The 24,180-nt window shown below is 37.9% G+C and overlaps 1 protein-coding gene across 1 annotated transcript in view; it reads left to right on the top strand.

Annotated features, from left to right (window-relative positions):
- The window catches only part of LOC128657477 (inactive N-acetylated-alpha-linked acidic dipeptidase-like protein 2), a 1,132,059-nt gene extending 1,109,274 nt beyond the window's left edge, over positions 1-22,785 (top strand). The window contains exons 7-8 of the mRNA XM_053711832.1: positions 22,451-22,543; positions 22,703-22,785. Coding sequence (XP_053567807.1) covers positions 22,451-22,543; positions 22,703-22,785 — 176 coding nt within the window. The remainder of the gene's footprint in view (positions 1-22,450; positions 22,544-22,702) is intronic.
- Positions 22,786-24,180: the final 1,395 nt, after the last annotated feature.

Genomic DNA, 24,180 nt, shown 5'->3' on the forward strand with positions numbered 1-24,180 from the left:
ATCAGTGACCAATATAGCCACCTTTCTTTGCAAGGACACTCAAAAGCCTGCTATCCATGGATTCTGTCAGTGTTTTGATCTGTTCACCATCAACATTGCGTGCAGCAGCAACCACAGCCTCCCAGACACTGTTCAGAGAGGTGTACTGTTTTCCCTCCTTGTAAATCTCACATTTGATGATGGACCACAGGTTCTCAATGGGGTTCAGATCAGGTGAACAAGGAGGCCATGTCATTAGATTTTCTTCTTTTATACCCTTTCTTGCCAGCCACGCTGTGGAGTACTTGGACGCGTGTGATGGAGCATTGTCCTGCATGAAAATCATGTTTTTCTTGAAGGATGCAGACTTCTTCCTGTACCACTGCTTGAAGAAGGTGTCTTCCAGAAACTGGCAGTAGGACTGGGAGTTGAGCTTGACTCCATCCTCAACCCGAAAGGCCCCACAAGCTCATCTTTGATGATACCAGCCCAAACCAGTACTCCACCTCCACCTTGCTGGCGTCTGAGTCGGACTGGAGCTCTCTACCCTTTACCAATCCAGCCACGGGCCTATCCATCTGGCCCATCAAGACTCACTCTCATTTCATCAGTCCATAAAACCTTAGAAAAATCAGTCTTGAGATATTTCTTGGCCCAGTCTTGACGTTTCAGCTAGTGTGTCTTGTTCAGTGGTGGTCGTCTTTCAGCCTTTCTTACCTTGGCCATGTCTCTGAGTATTGCACACCTTGTGCTTTTGGGCACTCCAGTGATGTTGCAGCTCTGAAATATGGCCAAACTGGTGGCAAGTGGCATCTTGGCAGCTGCACGCTTGACTTTTCTCAGTTCATGGGCAGTTATTTTGCGCCTTGGTTTTTCCACACGCTTCTTGCGACCCTGTTGACTATTTTGAATGAAGCGCTTGATTGTTCGATGATCATGCTTTAGAAGCTTTGCAATTTTAAGAGTGCTGCATCCCTCTGCAAGATATCTCACTATTTTTGACTTTTCTGAGCCTGTCAAGTCCTTCTTTTGACCCATTTTGCCAAAGGAAAGGAAGTTGCCTAATAATTATGCACACCTGATATAGGGTGTTGATGTCATTAGACCACACCCCTTCTCATTACAGAGATGCACATCACCTAATATGCTTAATTTGTAGTAGGCTTTCAAGCCTATACAGCTTGGAGTAAGACAACATGCATAAAGAGGATGATGTGGTCAAAATACTCATTTGCCTAATAATTCTGCACTCCCTGTATATGTGTGTGCACAAACTGCTATTCACAATTCTAGGGGGGGCAATTTATGAAAGTGCGAGCTGACATGATACAATGTAGCGTATCATGTCCACCGTACATCGACATATGCTGTCGGCATTTAGCATTGCACAAGCAGTTCTTGTCAATCAGCCCTATATATATATATATAGGATTGGGCGGATTGATGTCCGCAGCCTCAGAGCAGACAGACAAGTTATGGAGCACCAAATAAAGTCCATCAAAGATGGTCCCTCAGGACAAAGGGGCCCTCTAGAGGCTTTTGTCAATGGTTAAGGAGAGATCCACCAAGATCAGCTCTTCTTGGAACAAAGTGGAGAAACTGCAAATATGAAAAAACAGAAAAAGGCACTCCAATGCTCCAATGGTGCAGAAGATCACAACAATTGTTGGAAATTGTATCAATACATCACTCTACAGAATGATACTCACAAAAGTAGTGCACTATATTGCAGTGCAAGTCAAACAAGCTGGGTTAATATGAGCTCACCAGCTAGCTCACTCAGGCAAACAGGTGCCAGATCCACAGTTAAAATAAAAGTGAAAAAACACTCACAGTTTTAGATAAAAAAACAAAATAACCTCTATGCATAGAGGACTATTTATTTAAAAAAATATATATTTAAAACTTAAATATAATCTGCAACACGTTTCAAAGTGCTTATGGCACTCTTTCCTCAGGCAGTGAATCTTTTAAGTTATGGAGCAGAGGTCTTCATAACCATTCAGAGCTTGATAATTCGGCCCCAAATTCTAGCAATAGATAATTTAGGTAAGACACATATGATACTAGAATTAGGGGCCGAATTATCAAGCTCTGAATGGAGCTTGATGTCCCTGTTTCTGTGCGAGTCTTCAGGCTCACCGGAAACAGCAGTTATGAAGCAGCAATCTAAAGACTGCTGCTACATAACTTGTCCACCTGCTCTGAGACTGCGGACATCAATCCACCGGATCCTATATGATCGGGTTGATTGACACACACTGCTAGCGGCCAATTGGCTGTGAATCTGCAGGGGTGGCATTGCACAAGCAGTTCACAAGAACTGCTTGTGCAATGATAAATGCAGACAGCGTATGCTGTTGGCATTTATTGATGTGTGGCGGACATGATACGCTACATTGTATCGTGTCCGCTTGCACTTTCATAAATCGGCCCCCTAGAATTGTGAATAGCAGTTTGTGCACACACATATTGCAGTTTGTGCACACATTTATAGGTATTTTCATAAATCATTTATTTGAAGTCCACACATTCTTCATTTTTTTTATTATTTATAATTTTTTAGGTTGTCGGTTATTTCTGGCAGCTTCTGACAGCTTCCACAAAATGTTTACATTGTATTATTCAACAAAGCTGTTACATTGTATTATTTTGTCTATACACTGTATAAATAACCTTTTTTAATGTCAGCATGAATGTGTCATCTACTTTTGATCTATCATATGTTATGTGTCAGTTATTTATCTTATTTTATTCAGTTTCATCATACGTGGTTTTTATCGCTATTCCAATAGGATATATGTACATATGATTTTATCTGTGAAATAGGTTTCTATACAAGGAGTAATCAGTGGGGATAGATTGACTGTATTATATAATGTTGATATATTTTAGATCTAACGCTGTTTTGAAACTCATTGTTTGACACAACAGCTAAAAAACTGTTGGTGATTAGATGACATGCTCATTGCACCTGTGCTCTCAGAATCTGATTGGATAGGATATCATTTAAATAAGTGCATCAGTATAGGGTTTGTTATGCATGAGGAAACAACGTAACTGCTGAGAAACGCGTTGCATATCTGGGGGTACAGATTGTGTATACCCACAGTTTTTAACACTGTATTGTTTGAATTTTATATGGTTTAATAAATCAGTTTTTAAACTACAAGTAGTGTTTAAAAGCCCTAATTGCCAGGCGCACATATGTGTTGGGCCTACTATTTGGTTCATCACTGTGAGTGTGTTTGAGCTGTCCCTGGACTACGTGCAGCTGTCAGGAGGTGGTGATCTGACACACCTGTATACTGCCAGCCTGCGTCTACTAGCACTTAAGAGTACTCTATGGAAATGTGAGTACCCTGTGTTTGACATTTTCTATCTGATTTGTCTATTGGGTGACTGATACACACATGAGACACCTCTCTTATATTTGCTAGCTGCTGTTGTCCTAGAGATGTAGTATTTACAACAAAAAAAAAAAAAACAGGTTCCTGTATGAGGGATTTTAAAAGAAATGATCTTCTCTCTGAAATTTCTTATGACACTATTACTATGCTGTCCTTTCAATTTTGTCACATTAATGGGGGCCTATTTATTAATGTGTGAGCGGATATTATACGATGTAGCATATCATGTCCGCCGCACATTGATTAATGCTGACAGCATACGCTGTCGACATTTATCATTACACAAACAGTTCTTGTGACCTGCCGCTAGCAGGGGGTGTCAATCAGACCGATCGTATAGGATTGATGTCCGTGGCCTCAGAGCAGGCGGACAAGTTATTTATTAGCGGTCTTTAGACCCGCTGCTTCATAACTGCTGTTTCCGACAAGCCTGAAGGCTCATGCGGAAACAAGGGGATCAAGCTCCATTTTGAGCTTGATAATTCGGCCCCATGGTATTTAAAGTATTAGATTTCTTCCAAGAGGATGTTGTGGTATTTTTTACGCTTATTGTTTGTTAATTTTTTTTTTATTTGTTTATTTTTGTTGTACTGGCATCCGACACAGTAAACCCAGGTACTAAATGAAAGTAGCAACAATTTTCAGTTGAGCAATTCTTGCAACTTTGCTTTACGAAAAGAGGCAGCCTGAGATCTTAATGAATCCTGCTATTGTTGAGCAGAGAAGTTGTGGCCATAATCTTCTGTGAGACATTAATTTCCCACATTGTTTTTTTTATTTTATTTAAGGCCATCATCACAATATCACTCAATTCACATATATATAATAAGAACTTTTACACTATTATCAACAGAGATAGCACTTAAACCACATATGCCCAATATTCTCATAATGCTCCTGTTCAAATGCCTAAAATAGCATTTCAAAATATATATTCCTATGGTTTTGGAACACAAATGATTAATTTCACATATGTCACTTATTAGTAGCATCATTACACACAGTACATAACATTGGCTTATTTCACTGTACAAAGGGATCAATAAAAGGGACAGTCTACACCAGAATTTTTATTGTTTAAAAATATAGATAATCCCTTTATTACCCATCCCTTTGTTTTGTATAACCAACACAGTTATATAAATATATGATTTACCTTTGTGATTACATTGTATCTAAGCCTCTGCAAGACTGACCCCTTATCTCAGTGCTTTTGACAGACATGCAGTTTAGACAAACAGTGCAGACTCCTAAATAACTCCATGGGAGTGTGCACAATGTTATCCATATGACACACATGAACTAGTACTGCCCAACTGTTAAAAACTTTCAAAATGCTCTGAGCTAAGAGGCGGTTTTCAATGGTTTAGAAATCAGTTTGAGCCTAACTAGGTTTAGCTTTTCAAAAATACCACCAAGGGAACAAAGCAAATATAATGATACAAGTCAATTGGAAAGTTGTTTAAACTTGCATGCCCTATATGAATCATAAAAGTTTAATTTTGACTAGTCTGTACCTTTAATGCACCTGTAAAGTAATTGATTACATGGAGAATAGCCATTGTATTTTTCATTATTCCTATAAAAAATAAATAAATTACAATTTCATAAATTAAAAAATTGAAGACCATGGGCGCGATCTGATATACGGCGTAGTTTGCGGCGCAAGCGAGAGAACCCGCGTCGCCCGCAGTTTCAGCTCGCAACTCGAGCTATCCAATATCCAGCGCCGTCAGATGCTAAACTGGCGTAAGTAGGAAAAACCGGCGAGCAGCTAAAATGTGCGCAAATACACATTTTAGTCGTTGCAAGTACTTGCGCCAGTATTTTGTTCACGTAAACTCTCAATAAAGTGTAGTTTTATGCAAATTAGCCTACGACTCGTAAAAAATTACGCCAGTTCTAAGAGATGCGCCACGTAATGACGAGATTCAAAATTCATACTTAAACCCCTGCGCAGCCGCCATTTTCTTTAGTGTGTTTGGTCGGTTCTTGGAGCTACAGCACACTACAGTGAGTAGGAGAAAGTCGTTAGAGTAGAGAGAGAGGCGCATTGCATAATATTTAGTTATGTCGGATTTGGTGGATTTGTTAAGCTTGTACATTACTGTCACTTTTTTACATATTGCACACATTTTGCATACACACATATACAAAATACACAACACTTTTTTTTTAATAACACCTTACACATTTTATTTATCTTTTACAGTGTGAAAGGCTGAGTGTTTGGTTGTGATTGTGTGTGATTGAAGTGGGAGTGAGTGTGAGTGTGTGTAGTGTGAGGATGTCAGGGAGAGCTAGGGCTGGGGGGAGGAGGGAAGGGGAGTTGCAGGGAGAGGATTATGGACAGGAGGAGCAGCAGGGTCCCCGTCAGGGAGTGAGCAGAGTGGGGAGAGGGAGAGCCAGAAGGGAGGATGGGAGTGGGGTTGCCCCAAGGCCAGGCACACTCAGAAGAGGGATAGAGGGTGCACATGGGGATAGAAGGGGGGAGGAGGGAGAGGATAGGGAGGAACCCACACCAGGGACATCCCACGGAGGGAGCCAGGCGGCCCAGGACGAGGAGCGTATGAGGTGCCCTAACTTCACATTCGCAGAAAACCTCGCTCTAGTCCAGGCTGTCCTGGAGAACCATACTGCCCTCTTTGGCCAAGAGAAGGGCAAAGAAGTTGCCCGTAGGCGTAAAGATGCCTGGCAGAAGCTGGTGGAGGCCGTTAATGGTGTGTCCCAGCAGAGGAGGAATGTGGATGGCCTAAAGAAGAGGTGGAATGACTGTAAGAGGAGAGTTAAGGAGCAGATGGGCCAAGAAGCAATGTCCCAGAGGGCAACAGGAGGTGGGCCTCACTATGAGGCGGAATACAACGAGTGGCAGGAGCTGATTCGTAGGTCCCTGAGCATCACAGCAGTCCGTGGACTTCCAGGGGCTCGTGACTCAGGGATTGCAACATCAGCACAGCATGCTGGTGAGTAACATTCCACACACCAGTATTATATGTATTTGAGTTATAATATCCTATATTGTCACACATTCATGTACACAATGAGGAGCATGGTATTTGGCCTACTAACAAAAACATCTACAATGAGATTTAACATTAAAGGGACATGAAACAAAATCTTTTTATTTCATTATTCAGATAGAGAATACAGTTTTCAACAACATCCCAATTTACTTCTATTATCTATTTTGCTTCATTATTTTCTTGATCTTTGTTTATTAAATATCAATGCACATGGGTGAGGCAATCACACGAGGCATTGATGTGCAGCCACCAATCAGCAGCTTCTGAGCCTATCTAGATATGCTTTTCAGCTAAGAATATCAAGAGAATGAAGCAAATTAGGTAATGGAAGTAAATTACAAAGATGTTTACAATTGCATGCTCTAGCTGAATCATGAAAGAATCAAAATGGGTTTAATGTCCATTTAATGCTACTTAACACATTGAAATTCATGATATTAGGTGGAATAGTGAAATACTAACATATCTCAGAGTAACACAGGCCACAAGACACATGTAGAGTTTTCAGTAAATGGACACTATAGTCATCACAACCATAGTGTCACTTAAAGAACACATTTTCTCCATCACTGACATGTACACAGAACTATTGTATGAAGCACATACATGTATACTTTGCATATTAAAAACCCTCATATCACAAATCTCAATGTGCACATGCATGTTATAGAGTTTGACATGAGAATGTGTATAGGCCCTAGCATGTACATTGTATGCCCACATGGATATATATCTGACTGTACTAATCCCTCTCATCATTTGACTCCTCCACAGAACCTCCAGTCACCAGGGTGCCAACGCCCATGCATCCCCCTCCAGCACCGGAACAAAGTATTTCTCCACCTCGACCACCGGTCCAGAGAGTCCAGCAGGAGTATGCCAGGCATGACCTGGGTTGGACTGCCTCAATTGATAATCCCAATGTTATGCCACCAGCATTACAGGAGGATACCTGGCAGGAGCCCTGGCCAGAGGACTATTCCTTTGGCTTGGAGGGGGAGCCAAGCCAGCCCCGAAGGGTAGATGTCTTTACCCCCCCCAACAATATCATGCAACTCCTGGATACTACCAGCAGGCTGAGTGGGTGCACACCAGCAGGCAATGGGACTATCAGTCCATCCGGACATCTGCACCATCGGCTGCAGTTGGAAGAGCTCCACTAGCTGATATTACACAGCCTGCACCCCCAGCTGAGATTAAACAGCCTGCACCCCCAGCTGAGATTACACAGCCTGCACCCCCAGCTGAGATTACACAGCCTGCACCCCCAGCTGAGATTACACAGCCTGCACCCCCAGCTGAGATTCCTCAGCCTGCACCCCCAGCTGAGATTACACAGCCTGCATCACCAGCTGAGGATATAGAAATGAAACCGGTGCCTAGAGTCCCTGCTGGGGAAGAGCCCATGGATCCACTGACTTCCCCCATGGGCGATGAATACATTGCCCTACAGAGGAGGCAAACAGTGACCTGCGAGAGTCTCACATCAACCTGCGAGAGAATGCAGAGGGACCAACGCAGGTTTTATAGGAGCCAACAGACATTACAACAGCGTTCCATTGAGCTGCAACGGGACATGGCAGCATCTTTAACTGCTATGGTCCAAAACCAATCTCAAATGCTGAGAGTCATTTCTGACATGCAAATCCAGAGTGACAACAGATGGAGGGAACAGAACCAACTGTTGGGTGTGTTGGTGGAGCATTTCACCCACCAGCAGGACATTGCCTCCAGCATCTCATCTGTGGCCAGTACTCCTGCAGGATCCTCAGAATCAACACAACCCAGGAGAGGCAGGAGACCCACTCCAGGCCCCTCAGCCCCCTCATCTAAGAAGCCGAAAAGAAAATAAATCTTGTTATATTTAATCCTAAATCTTGTCCTCTGTTATTTACCATATAATTGTCATCCACATCAATGTGAGGGGTGTTTTAGTACACTAATATCTTTGAAAAATATAATAAGGCCTGTGTGGAAATGGCCCAGAAAAGGTAATATCATCATGTTTATGACATATTCATGTTCTCTAAACCACATCACATAGTTGTGTATGAAGGGTACATATAGTGATATTCACTTTTAAGATCTAAATCAAGGTTTCTCACATCCAATAGAAATTGACCCATGTGCAGGGATAGGCACAAGCCAAGGCTGTTGCTGACATTTTCTAAGGTAAAGAGTTTTAGTGAAGGACACCTTGCCTATCCCTGCACATGGGTATATATATCTAAATAATAATGTTTTTACAGAAGGTGTGAACATAAGGTATAAACATCCATTTTCATTCCTCAAAATGATAGTCAATAAATCATAGTGACCAAAACATGAATTGAACTAATGATATATTTTCAGTAATTAGGGTGGTTAAGGGAATGGGGGTGGGATGTAGTAGTTTCACTTACATGCAGTGGAACTCCGCAGTATGTAATTCGATGACCAGCTGCAGCAGGGGCATCACCATCACCATGGACCTCAGCAACAACTATAGATTCAGCATGTGTAGACAGAACAACAGGGGATTGTAGGGCTTCCAGCACCCCCTGGGCCCCATGATGTCTCCCTTGGCCCCATGATGTCTCCCTTGGCCCCATGATGTCTCCCTTGGCCCCATGATGCACCCCTTTGTGATTGGTTTGACAAAATTGCAGGGGCAGGAATATTAAATGCTTTTAAGAGGTTAACTATTGTGATCAAGCTGCTGATATGTATGTTGTTAAGCATGCACTTGTTAGGCCTTCCAAGAGTTACGTTGGTTTCTAAGTCAGTGCAAGGGTTCCTGCGGCTGAAATTTGTGGCGAGATGAGATTGGAGTAGATTTTCTGAAATCTGCGCGCGTAAGTACTTACGCCGTATATTGGATACCAAACTGCGCGTGTTTTGTATGTCAGTCTATGGCCCAAAAAACTACGGGCGACGACAGAAATCTATGCGCGTAACTTCTACGTTACGCAGTATATAGGATACCAAACCAGCGCAAATATTGCCGTCGCCAGCTTTTGCGGTCGGCGATTTTTATCCGATCGGGCCCCATGTTTTCCTTTGGCTTTAATAACAGAGGGGTTTTAATAGCAGGGCAATTTGGTATTGTGATCACTTAAAACCCTGCTGACAAGATCAGACAAAGTTAAAAAATTGTTATCAACACCAAAGTTATATGCAAGCAGTACTGCAATAATGAAATGTCATAATATACAAAAGTATTTTCACCACTTTTATGTTCCTTTAAAAGAATGTAAAACACAATAAAATATTGCATATAGCACAACATTCAGATATTTATAATAAGGCTGTTAGCACATATTCAGTGTTATATTTTTAGACAAGGTCTGTATTTTTTTATATGTGCTGTAATCACCTTTGGGATGCTGTAGTTCTGAATATAGTTTATTAAAGCATTGTCGGACAACCAAAACTATGATTGAATTATTTTAGCTTTGCCTAGAATCATTAAAGCCAAAGGCTATTTCCTATTTATGCCTCCAGCATACATATTATTTTTTTCCTCTACAGAGATCTATCTTTTTGTACTGTTTAATTTGATCTTGACTTTCTACTAAGAAAACATCTGTAATGTGGCTAGGTCTAAGCCTCAGGGTACTTATTGTCTTGATGAAAAAAAAAGGTTTATTTTAAGAGCATAGATAAATCAGCAAAATAATGGTGTGAGCAGACAAGGATCAGAGTGAAGTAGTTTAAATTAGATATAAGGTGATGGATATTTCCTTTTAGAAACAAACACTAACTTTGAGGAATACAAAAAGTTGTTCTAAGGGATTTGTTTTGAACTAGACTTGTACATAAGGCAAATGTATTTAAGGGGGCAACATATTTTGAGGGATACTTATATTGCTAAATCTACTCACTCTTATTCACCAAATTATTAATTTATTAATGTTATTACAAACCCCGGTTATCTAGTGGTCTCTATTAATGGGACTATTATATTTTAGGGGTCTGCAGATTTCCCTCTGCCTAGGGCAGCACAAAAAATAAATACAATATCTGTATTTATTTAACCTACCATGGCTAACTTAAGCTGTTAACTGTTTACTAAATTCTTATGTTTTTATTTTATACACCTAGCAGTTAAACTATGTATAAGGCACTAAGAGGTTAAACTTTTCTGCTCTATGCAAAAAAGCTTGAAGGAGATGCAAAATATGCAGGTGTCAGGAACAGGCTGAGGTCATCACCAAATAGGAAGAACCATATGTCAGCACACAGGTTTAGTCGATAACTAGGCTTACGTTTAATATCAGGGTATCCATAAGAAACCAAAATGGAGCAGGCAAAAGAATAGTCACAAGATCTGTTTTAGGGGCAGCAGTAGCCAATAAAAACTTCATTAGATCTGGGGACAGGCAGGGATGAGGAATGAGGTGTAAATCAAGGGTCAAAACCAGGAGAACAATGCAGAAACAAAAACATCAGGATTTACATGAGATTAACAAGCACCAGATTGGCATCAGCAGGGGCATTTTGTCCCCTCCCTACTTTGTGTTGGCACCAAAAACTACTGCATGGTCACTTCTGACATCCAAGTCACAAATAGCACTTCCATTACTGCAGGTATCACAATCAGACAAGTAAATGGAGGATGCCTGCAGCTCCTGTTTGTTAAACTTAGCATTCATATCAATAAACTCTTCATGCACTGAGATGCCCATAGCTCACCCAGCACTAACCTCAGAGCTAAGTCTCCTTTCCTTAACATGTCCCTAAACTCTGGCTGTGATAATAGCCCTAACAGCACTAGACCCTGGACTCCGCCACAAGGCTCCTACTGTACCTAGGTCTAATAAACCAAGTATATTTTAGTTATTTATCTATTTGAGCATGTTACTAGAGTTTAGCACTATAATCAGCAACCACCACTCTCTCTTGTTAAATTGTAATTTCTATATATACATATTATTGGCCTCATTTTGCAATTGACAGGTGGATAAGGTTCCCAGCTATGAAATCTGTCTGGCTATTTTTGAAGATATTGTTCTGCAGTGCACCCCCTGCTCTTGCACAACTTGTAACCCCCATAAACAAGTTCCACCTCTACTTAACTTGCAGTAAGCAGACTCAACCTTTAAATGGAGCTCTATATCAGCAAGTAAGAATTGTGTTGCAAAAGATTTGCATGAAAAATACATTGATTAAATGTTGTTTTGCATACTTTATAAAGGTTTATTATTTCAAAGCAGTTAAGGGCTACACCACTTTAAAAGCCTCATTAGTATGTTTTTATTGTCTCTTTTGTTGGGGGACAATAAAAAATAAGCTTGTGGAGTATCCTAAGCATTAATTGTGTAGCATATAGCTGGGTAAGGAAATGCAGCATTGTTAAGTCTGCATTATGCACTCCAGACCATCTGGGGGAAAATGAAAAACTATAATTTTCAGCAAAAAATCTAAACATTAAACATCATATATCTTTTTTTTGTTTGTTTGTTTAATACAGATGTAGTTCTTTCTTAATGTGTGCAATTTGGGATTTAATGTCCATTTTATGGCTAAAAATATATATTAATAATATTGTTCCGCATCTGCTATTTACCTCTAAACATCTTGAATGATTTGTATTCAAACACCTCCTACATTGTTTAACTATAATTATCTTCTTGACTCCCTTCCTTAAAACATGGAAGGCCAAACAAAAGTAACTAATGACCTTCACACAGCAAATGAAAAAGGCTATTAATCAATACCCATACAACTAAACCTTTCTGTTAATACTCTTTATTTTCAAATGTTCTACATGATTGGCATCTGAAATAAGGAACTGGCTTTGATCTCTTCTTATCTCTCTAAAATAACTTTTTGTTTCTCTTCTTTTTCTTACCTCTGTCTCTCTAATGATGTTTTTGTATGTTTACGGTTGGGTCAATGCAAGGGCAACTCTCTGTTTTCTTGTATAAGGATTCTTGTGGAAACTCATAGCTTGTTTGTATTTCACTATCACCTCTATGCTGATGACTATCATTTATATATCTCTACCCTTAAAGTAAAGGTCAATTTTCATATGAAAGTGCCGGGTTTTAAAAAAAACTATTAAAAACAGGTGCACTTTCATTCATGAAAATTGACATAGCACCGTATTTTAAAAATACTTACCTTGTTCTTCTGAAACGCTGGATCGCCGTTCTGAAACGATGCCCCACCTGCTTCTTCCTGATCTACTTACCCAGCAATGGCAAAACCAGCTTCCTCCAATCACGGCGTTGCCTCAGGCAATGATTACCCGGGGGGGGGCCGTGATTGGAGGATGCGGGAATTGTCATTGCTGACGTATGAAGAGGCTTGCTGCGGGATGGTGAAGCACTGGAGCGGCTTCAAGAAGGAAAGGTAAGTATATATTAAAAAAACGACTGAAATGTCAATTTTCATGAATTAAAGTGCCCTTGTTTTTAATATTTTTTTTTTTTTTTTTTTAAAACGGGCACATGAAAATTGACCTTCACTTTAATATTACTATTTACTTGCAACTCAAAAATGGTAATCTATACCAAATCTATTAGAAGAGCATTTAAAAGTGCTTTACTTTTCTTATTCAGTCCATACAGAAACCCATTTTAACATAGTTTGAATGTCTTTACGTGATTTTTTTAAGGAACATACCATGCAAAAAGAAAATTATAAAAGTATATTAAAGTCAGTTCCAGTGAAGCAATGCAATACTATGAGATAGCTGAAGACATCTCTTGAGTGAATGACAAGAGGCATCTGTCTGTGTAGTCACCAATCATCAGCACCTGCTAGTTCAGGGCTCTCCCTGAGAGCACCTAGGTATGATTTTAAACAAAGGAAGGATACCAAGAAAACAAAGGAAATTTGATCATAAAAGTAAATTGATTTTTTTTTTACCAACTTTTATATTTCATATAGAGCATGCAATTGTATGTCCTTTTAACGGTTGAGAGACCCTGATAGCAGTATTCCAATCAGAAAACTCATCTAAAGCATCTGTTTTTTATGATTTCTGCACTTTTCTGTTTTACCTGCCTTGATCTTTTAAAAACTAATTTAGGCCTTATTCAAAATGGCATATATTAGCTCTTCCAATTACTATTTTTGAGTGCTTTTGGTTTTAATACAATTATTTCCTGGTTTAATTAATCATTAATCATTGTACCAAAACTATACTTTTAAACTATACAACGTATGCATAGCTAATATAATCATTAAAATGTTATAAAATTGCACAGCTTTTTAATTGCATTTAGTGCTAGATTAAGTGGAGTGTTAATTTATTGTGCACTTGTAAGGGTGGAAATTCGGACGTTTAAGGGCGAACAATAAATAACCAGTCATTATAAGTGGCTGTTTATTGCTTCCGCAAGCTCGTGGTAGCAATTAGCGCTCAAAAAATTAACCAGAGGTCTGAACTCTGGTTCATTTTTAAAAGGTCCTTTAATTGCCCCCAATATTAAGTGTGCATATCCTTGTTAAAAATAAAAATATCAGTATCTTTAATTTTTAAAACAAATTACTGCATGAAACAGTTTTATGGGCTTAAAGGGACACTAAACCCAAATTTTTTATTTCATGATTCAGATAGAGCATGCTATTTTAAGCAACTTTCTAATTTACTGCTAATATCAATTTGTCTTCGTTCTCTTGCTATCTTTATTTAAAATGCAGGAATGTGATGCAAAGGAGCCTGCCCATTTTTGGTTGAGAACCTGGGTTACACTTGCTTATTGGTGGCTAAATGTCAGACACCAATAAGCAAGCGCTATCCATGGTTCTGAACCTAAAATAGGCTGGCTGCTAAGATTTACATTCCTGCTTTTAAAATAAAGATAGCAAGAGAACGAAGAAAATTTGATAATAGGAGTAAATTAGAAAGTTGCTTAAAATGTCATGCTCTATCTGAATCATGAAAGGAAATATTTGGGTTCAGTGTCCCTTTAAAGTGAGGGGGTGTGGGGTGTTTTATATATATATATATATATATATATATATATATATATATATATATATATATATATATATATATTATATAGTTACACACATATGTATCTCTATGTTAAAACCCTTTGCAGTGCTTCTTTTTTAACACCAGAGACCTCATAATTTTGAGCCCTTTTAACTTTTTTTATGCAATATGTTTTTTTAATAATTTTTATTAGATGGTGTTATTATTACTATAGCTTTACTTTTAAATGCATTTTTGCTTGGTTTTGTGACACCTTTTATTTGAGCGTAACAGTTAAGCATAGCTCTGAGGTTGCACTATCCTGGTGCATGTTAAATTCAATTGTACTCAAGTGACCATGTTTACTTTAAACTTGTAATACGCGGGCTACTTTCGACGCAAGCAAACACTCACAATAAACCCAGGATGTTTAATTATGTAATGTAAAAAAAAATTGCAATATACTTTTATTATTTATTTTTACCCAAGTTCTTGTCATTTAACTCTCAAAATGAAAGAGTTTTATGCTTCATATCTGTCCTTAATTGTTTTCTGCATAGATGGTAAGATAAAAACAATGGAGAGCTTTTTAACATAATGATGGAGGCTAACCTTATTTATTCTAGTAACAAGTCTAGATAGGCTACTCCAAATAAGGCAATTTATGGGATTGGATTTGGCTATTAAAAATAAAATTCAGCAAGCAAGGTGATAATGCATTTCAAACATTTATAATCTCACCTAGTGTGTTAGCGTATTTCCAAACCTGAGAAAAATATAATTACAACTATTTTTTTAATGCCCTGTTAAATCCCTTAAAGGGACAGGAAACTCCAAAATTGTATTTCATGATTTGGATAGAGCATACAATTTCAAACAACTTTCCAATTAACTTCTATTATCAAATGTGATTCATTCTCTTGTTATGCGTTGCTGAAAGAACTTCATTGCACTACTAGCAGCTAGCTGAACATATCTAGTTAGCCAATCACAAGAGACAAATGTGTGCAGACCTCAATCAACAGCTAGCTCCCACTAAAGCAGGCTATGTGCATATTCTTTTTCAACAAGGGATACCAAGTGAACAAAGCACATTTGAAAATAGAAGTGAATTTAAAAGTGTCTTAAAATTACATGCTCTATCTGAATCATGCAAGTTTAATTCTGACTTTCCTATCCCTTTACTGACATCCAATTAATTCTAGCATCTAACTGAAAGCTCCTACTACTTGCGTTCAATGTTATCTATTTGTTCCTCCTAATATTTCATCTTTCTCTCTATAGTCCTTTTTTCCCTGGGTTAAGACAATCCCTTCTCTACTCCTTCAGTAACAGAACTACCACAAGGCTTAAATTATTTAAGCTTATGGTGCACATCCCTAGTATATATAAATTTAGGAAAATTACTTTAAAGAGACATCCACATAATTGTCAGATAAAAATATGCATCTTTAGCACTTGAAAATTAATTAATATAGATACCTTCATAGTTCTAGGAAAATTGAATTATAACATTTTGTACTTGCTCTGTTCAAATCAGTGTGTATATATATATATATATATGTGTGTGTGTGTGTACAGTCTATCTATCAATCTATCTATCTTACATCTATCTATCTTCCATCTATCTATCTATCTATCTATCTATCTATCTAGCTATCTATCTAGCTATCTATCTATCTATCGATCTGCTATCTATCTGAAGAAAAGCATATATTCTGTGCACAAAAGGATATATAATGTTAAAGTCAAAGGTGACTAAGGTTAATGTGGTAGCAGTAGCAAAAAATTATCTTCAAACAAAGTTGGTTCTAAAAAAAGAGAAAAAAAGCAGGACAATTGGGAAATGACATTTAACAACCAGATTAAAGCTGGTTAATGAGATAAACTCACATTCCTTAGCTCAAAGTATATACATTTATTGAATCTCTCTGTTGGCAAAAGACACATTGAAACTGGAGCTCAGTCAAAAAAGATTGTATTCATAAAATGGACTTACAATCACTCGGGTCATTAAGGACACAAGTATGCAATACACTAAATAACAATAGAGAAAACTGTAATACCAGCATCTCTGACTCTTAGAGCAAGGCAGTTTGTGTATAGTCCCAACCTCATAGTGATGTCATGTCCAATAAAATTGTCCTATGTTTATTTCATCAATATGTTTGGCTTTTTCATTTATGGAAAATGTTCCCAGTGAACTGGACATTATTAGCAGTAGGCTTGAGTGAGAACAAGCTAATGATCCCTTGCTATACCATACAAGGAGCAGGGTAGTGGAGGTTAATGGGGCACCTCTACAGGGTCAAACAAAATATGCATACCCCTTTTTATGGCTAAAAGGGAACTTCTGTACTGAGTAATATTGGAGTATTGTCAAGTTATAGAACAGCTATTTGTGTCTTCCTCTCATACTAGGAAGGTGTTAGATTTTGCCCATTCCCCTTCTGGGTGGATATCTGGGGGTAGATAAACTTAAGACAAGGGTCCTGAGGAAGTTCTTTTGGCTAGGTTTTATGAAGAAATAAAGATATAGTGTGCTTCCTGCCCAGAGTACCAACTGTCATCCTCAAAACCTAAGTTAAGGGCTTCACATACCTCTTTAAATTATTCATGTACCACTTGATATGTTCAGGATGGACTTGGTAGGCCAATTAGAGAAATCAGCCAGTGATCACCAATACATTCTTGTTATTGTAAATTATGAAACTCAGTAACCTGAAGCCATTCCACTACCTAAGGCTAATCCTAAAAAAGATAGCAAAAAATATATAAAGTCTTTTATGGGGTTGGCATCCAAAAGAAGAACTTAACTGACCAGGGTACTTTTGTTTCCAGTCTCATTTAAGAGTTATGTTGCCAATTATTTAAAATACAAGCTTTTAAACCCTCAATATATCACCCATATACAGATGGACTAGTAGAGAGCTTTAACTGAAAGTTGTTAGCAGAGATGGGAAGGATTGGGATACATTTCTTACTTTAGCAGTCTGCGAAATTCCCCAGAGCTCAACTGTTTTTTCTCCATTTGAACTTTTGTTTGGCAGACATCCGGGAGGTATATTGGACATACAAAAGGTAATTTGGGAGAAACAGGGAGTATCAGGTACTAATTTAGTGCAGCATATAGAGAAAATGCAGGAGCTCATGGCTCGTGTTGTTCCCCTGGTTCTTCAGTATGTGGGAAAAGCTAAGGTTGCCCAAAAATGTTATTATGATCAGAGTGCTAATGTAATGCAATTTAAACAGGTTGACGGAGTGATGGTTTTGGTACCTTTAGCTGAGCGTAAGCTTTTGACTCGCTGACATGGACCTTATGAAAATATAGAAAAGATAAACCCAGTGAATTATAGAGTTAGTCAGCCTGACCATCCTAGAAAAGAGCAAATATTGCATGCAAATTTTCTAAAGCCATGAAGGGATAGAGAAGCATTGGTAGCCCAGTTATATAATATTGGGGCTGAGTCTCAATTCTCAGAACAAGCAGTAACAATTTCCGCAGAGCTAACACCTGAACAAGTAAAGAAAGTTAAGGAAATGGTGAAGGGACTAAGGATATTTACCTGTTCCAGGCAAAACACAAGAAATTACCCATGATATTATTACTGAAACAGGGGTAACCCTTAAGTTTAAACCGTACAGGATTCCTGAGGCAAAAAGGAAGGCTGTATCAGCAAATGTTAGGAAAATGCTTGAATGTTCTAGTCCAATTGTTTTGGTACCTAAACCAGATGGTTCTATCTGATTTTGTAATAACTTTAGGAAATTAAATGAAGTGTCAAAGTTTGATGCCTACCTGATGCTATGGATTGACGAGCTGGTAGAGAGGCTAGCTATGGACAGATTTCTCTTCACCTTAGATATGACAAAAGGGTATTTGCAGACACGCCTCACTAATCATGCCAGAAAGAAAACTACCTTTGTAACCCCAGATAGTTTATTTTTAATATAAGGTGGTGCCATTTGGTCTCCATGGAGCTTCATCCACTTTTCAGAGGATCATAGATAAGTGCAGTGTGCATACTAATATGATGTCATAATCCATAGCACAGACTGGGACTCTTATTTGCAGAAAGTAGAGGCAGTTTTAGACACCTTTAGGAAAGCTGGGTTAACTACCAACACCTCAAAAAAATGTATTGGATTGGCAGAGGCTAAGTATTTAGGTTATGTAGTGGAACGGGGTTAGAGAAACCCCATTTAAACAAGATAGGAACTTTAAAGAATTCATCCAGGCCTCTTAGGGAAAAAGCAGGTTAGAGACTTCTGGGGAAATGTCAGCTACTAACACAGGTTCATACCCCATCTTGCCACCAGAGCTGCTCCTTTCACAGACCATGTTAAAGTCAGACACAGTGAGGTGGGACAGCAAGACATAGGAGGCCTTTATAGACCTTCGGTCAGCATTGTGTAAGCAACCTGTCCTTCTGGCACCTGACTTTGGTAAAGAGATTTTTTTGAAGACAGATGCCTCTGATGTGGGTTTGGGTGCTGTACTGTCACAGTATATAGACAAGGAAGAACATCTAGTGCAATATGTAAGCAGGATATGGTTGCCTTGAAAACAATGCTATGCTCTTATAGAAAAAGAGTGCTTAGCAATTAAGTGGGTTATGGAGATTATTTGCTGGTCTTTATCCTTATAACCATTTAATTTTGTAGTGAAGCACAGAGCTGGTTTGCTCAATGGTAACACTGATGCTCTGTCTTGTGTGCATGTGCTTATTGCAGCAGTCGCTTCACACACTGGTGTTAGGCTGGTGAGGGGAATGTCTGATGGAGCGTATCTTTTAACATTTAATTTTTTCATTTTTAAGAGAATTTTAACATAACAAGGGAATTTGGCATAACAGTGTATCTGAATAACATACTTAACAACTTTTGTAAATCACAAACTTCAGAAAACAAAGACAGGTGAATCTGTAACAGTTTCAGACATACATCGAAAAAGGGGACATAGAGCATAGCAACCGGCACTCAAAGCTGTCCTAGTGATAGCTAATATATACAATAACACACTCTTTGTGCTAGGGGCCTATTATGGCATAGTTAAATATATCCACTTTATGCTTGGATGCCACTTCACCTAAACATATAAAAATTATTACATAATCGTTTCCAAACAAAAAACTTCCTTCTTACGTGAAGGTTACAAGACCAGCTCCCTAAATATAAGGTTAGCTAGTTTAATTATCACTAGCTCTCCTACTGAAATGTCTTTTAATGTCATAGAGGGAAGGGAGGGGAAAAGAGAGGAGAGGGAAAAAAAGGGGGGAGGGGGGAAGGTGAGAGGGAGATGGGTAGGCCTCTCCCTCACTACCTAGTATGTTCCGATGACCATAACCTTGGAAACTTTCCTGTTTCTATCTGTTGTTTAAACCATTCAGAATTCTTAAAAAGAGAAACTATCTGTAGTTGTGCTGTTGTGGGGAGGGATAAGATCATCAGCTTCCATTTGGCAAAAAAGCAATGTAATGTCTATTGTTGAAAATTTTTATGTTATACTGTTCCAGTATTATCTGTTGCTAAACTTTTCTCTGAAATTCTGAAAACGTAAGATTTCCCCTACTTTTCCAATTGTTGAATATCACGTTTCTTCCTACCAATATCATTGCATTCAGAAATTTATCATTAGAATTAAGTGTGTCATATCTAAATAGAAAAAGTGTCTCGATTTGTGTAATTTTAATCTGGGATCCCAAAATCTTATTACACCAGAACTTTACTTTATTCCAGAATTGTGCTACTTTGGGGCACAACCATATACAGTGTATTAAATCAGTTATTTATTGTCTACATTTGGGGCATTCTCCAGAACCACCAGCCCATTTAGATACTCTAGCTGGAGAGAGGTAAGACATATTCAATAATTTAGTATGTGATTCTCGCCAACTAACTAAAACCTTAGCCTTAATTACTAATCTCATACTTTTACTAATCCATTCCCCCTCCACTTGTGGTAACACCTTATTCCATTTCTTGGATAATGTATTAATATGAGTTTCCCCATGAAAATTAATCAATACTTTGTATATTTGAGTAATTTTGTTGGTCTCTTTGCGATATAATTCAATTATTTTACCTAAGTTCCCCATGTCTAATTTAAACCCTGTTTCTGCCCTTAAATTCCTTATCCAGTGGCGTACTTGCAGATAGGCATAAAAGGATGCTTTTAGTAGATTATATTTATCTTTCAACTCATCAAAAGCTCTTACTACCAACTTTTTCTCCTGGCAAACCTGGCCAATAGAATAGAGGCCTTCTTGAGCCCATACCGAGAAGACAGATGTGGTCAGTCCTAGAGGGAAGCTTGGATTACCAGATAAGGGAAGAAACACGGACTTACGAAAATTCTTTTGAGTTCCTATACAAATCTTCTACCAGGCATGATGGAGCGTATCTTAGCAGGAGATTGGAAAGGTCAATTTTTCGCTTCTAATAAAATGTTAATTTGTTAGCAGCCCACCACAGCTGATTCTTGTTAGGTAAGCTTGAGCCTTTATATTCTGCTCTGTGGAGGAAATCAGGGTCTCATTGTGCTGGAACTGAGACCTTGCTGTATATCTGACTGTATAACTGGCAGAAACAAGAGACTGATGCGCAAATACTGATTTACTCTGCTTAATTTGTTTTGTTAACTGGGACCAGCTTAGCTGCCCAGGCCTGCTTACAAGGAAAATATTGTATGTGTAGTTAGTCTCCTAAAGAGGAGTAGGATTTTGTTTGTGTTATGTTTAATTTAAAGGGGAAGCATACCCCAGGTTAAAATTGGTGATCAAAATAAAACAGCCTATATAAACTATATTTTGTGTTGAAGTGACTATTCCTACATGCCTTATCTATATATCTTCATAATTATGAGGGCACTCACAGGACTTTAAAAAAAAAAAAAATGTTTCCTTTATTAATCATTCATTCAAATTCACATGTTTTCTGTCAATGTTTCAGTTTTACATTGAAGCCTGTGTCAAGACATTACATTTGCTGATTACCTAATAAATAATATTTTACATCAATATCAAAATCCCGTTTTAAAAACATTTCACACCCAGTGCATACATAGCAGTAAAACAAACATAACAGTGTGTTACTCATTTTAACTCGTTGTATGAATGGAAAATAAATATTATGGCCCCTATTTATTAAAGGTCTTGCGGACCTGATCCAACAGGAATCGCCGGAAATCAACCCGATCGAATACGATCGGGTTGATTGACACCTCCCTGCTGGCGGCCGATTGGCCGTGAGTCAGCAGGGGGCGGCGTTGCACCAGCAGCTCTTGTGAGCTGCTGGTGCAATGTTAAATGCGGAGAGCGTATTGCTCTCCGCATTTAGCGAGGTCTTGCGGACCTGATCCGCAGTGTCGGATCAGGTCCGCAAGACCTTTGATAAATTGGGGCCAAAATAACAATAGAAAAGACTGTAACACCGGCGTCTCTCACTCCTATTGATGTCATGTCCAAAAAAAAGGCCCAATGTACATTTCACCAATACCTTTTGCTTTTTCAAGGAGATATTATTTACATATAAACACACACAAATAATGAGTTGATACAGTAGAACACAACTGTCATGATGAACTGTATATATCATATGAATACCTTTGCAGGTTGATTTTTTTCTTTAATCTTGTGATTACTAATTTAAGTAATCCTTTCTTTGATCAAAAGTGACAGCCACATCAAATCAGGAATGTTAAAAGTACTTGAAAAAAATAAAATAAAGTGATTGCATGTTTTTTAAGCTTCTTAAATCTAATATGGTGATAGCGTTATATCGTTTTTTTAAATTATATTTTATAGTAGACTTTTACTTTAATGTTTACTTTTTTGTCTTTAGTTTCCTTTTAACAATAAATGTCCGGCACATTTTCAATCTTTCAAATGGTTTTATTAAACTAGAAGAAGGAATTCATATTAGTTTTCAAAGTCTACACCAATAATTTGTTGATATATTTTCTTAATTATTTTTGAGTCATTTATGTAGTTAATTCAGTCTACATATATATTTTACTGTTAGTAATAAAATAATGTACTCAATAATTTACTCTCATTTTTTTTTAAATAGTGCAGTACCTGTTATTATGAATTATTGCTTAATTCCTTTTTTTTTTTCTTTTGTAAAAGGAAATAATAAAATCCGCCTTATGGTTCAATCCATTTCAACATACAAGAACATATCAAACACAATTGGAATACTAAGAGGATCAGTCCTTCCAGGCAAGTTAACATTATGTTGTCTTATATTTATATATTTTTTTTTAAATACATTTCCTTAGTCTTTGTAGGAAACAAGTTTTGAAAGTTACTAAAATTAAATTATTTAATAAGATTAAAGAGACAAAAAACTCATTTTTACTGCAAGTGATTTTTTAATAGCCAGAACTACACCATCCATTAGCCTTTTTTTGGAGAAGACAAGCATGGCTTTACTCCACAGACAAGGCTGGCCACTGTCATAAAGTCAGTATAAAGTACATTCGGCTAGATTTAGAGTTTGGCCACCAAAGGGGTGCGTTAGCTACGCATGCTTTTTTTCTCCCGCACCTTTTAAATACCGCTGGTATTTAGAGTTCACAGAATGGCTGCGTTAGGCTCCAAAAAGGGAGCGTATAGCATATTTACCGCCACTGCAACTCTAAATACCAGCGTTGCTTACGGACGCGGCCAGCTTCAAAAATGTGCTCGTGCACGATTCCCCCATAGAAAACAATGGGGCCGTTTGAGCTGAAAAAAAACCTAACACCTGCAAAAAAGCAGCGTTCAGCTCCTAACGCAGCCCCATTGTTTTCTATGGGGAAACACTTCCTATGTCTGCACCTAACACCCTAACATGAACCCTGAGTCTAAACACCCCTAACCTTACACTTATTAACCCCTAATCTGCCGCCCGCTATCGCTGACCCCTGCATATTATTATTAACCCCTAATCTGCCGCTCCGTATACCGCAGCAACCTACGTTATCCCTATGTACCCCTAATCTGCTGCCCCTAACACCGCCGACCCCTATATTATATTTAACCCCTAATCTGCCCCCCCCAACGTCGCCTCCACCTACCTACAATAATGAACCCCTAATCTCACCGCTACTATAATAAATGTATTAACCCTTAAAGCTAAGTCTAACTCTAACCCTAACACCCCCTAACTTAAATATAATTTAAATCTAACGAAATAAATTAACTATTATTAAATAAATTATTCCTATTTAAAGCTAAATACTTACCTGTAAAATAAACCCTAATATAGCTACAATATAAATTATAATTATATTGTAGCTATTTTAGGATTAATATTTATTTTACAGGCAACTTTGTATTTATTTTAACCAGGTACAATAGCTATTAAATAGTTATTAACTATTTAATAGTTACCTAGTTAAAATAATTACAAAATTACCTGTAAAATAAATCCTAACCTAAGTTACAATTAAACCTAACACTACACTATCAATAAATTAATTAAATAAAATACCTACAATTATCTACAATTAAACCTAACACTACACTATCAATAAATTAATTAAATACAATACCTACAAATAAATACAATGAAATAAACTAACTAAGTTACAAAAAATAAAAAAATATTTACAAACATTAGAAAAATATTACAACAATTTTAAACTAATTACACCTACTCTAAGCCCCCTAATAAAATAACAAAGACCCCCAAAATAAAAAAATGCCCTACCCTATTCTAAATTAAAAAAGTTCAAAGCTCTTTTACCTTACCAGCCCTGAAAAGGGCCCTTTGCGGGGCATGCCCCAAAGAATTCAGCTCTTTTGCCTGTAAAAAAAACACATACAATACCCCCCCAACATTACAACCCACCACCCACATACCCCTAATCTAA

The sequence above is a fragment of the Bombina bombina genome, chromosome 4 (assembly GCF_027579735.1).
Source record: "Bombina bombina isolate aBomBom1 chromosome 4, aBomBom1.pri, whole genome shotgun sequence".
Taxonomy (NCBI): domain Eukaryota; kingdom Metazoa; phylum Chordata; class Amphibia; order Anura; family Bombinatoridae; genus Bombina; species Bombina bombina.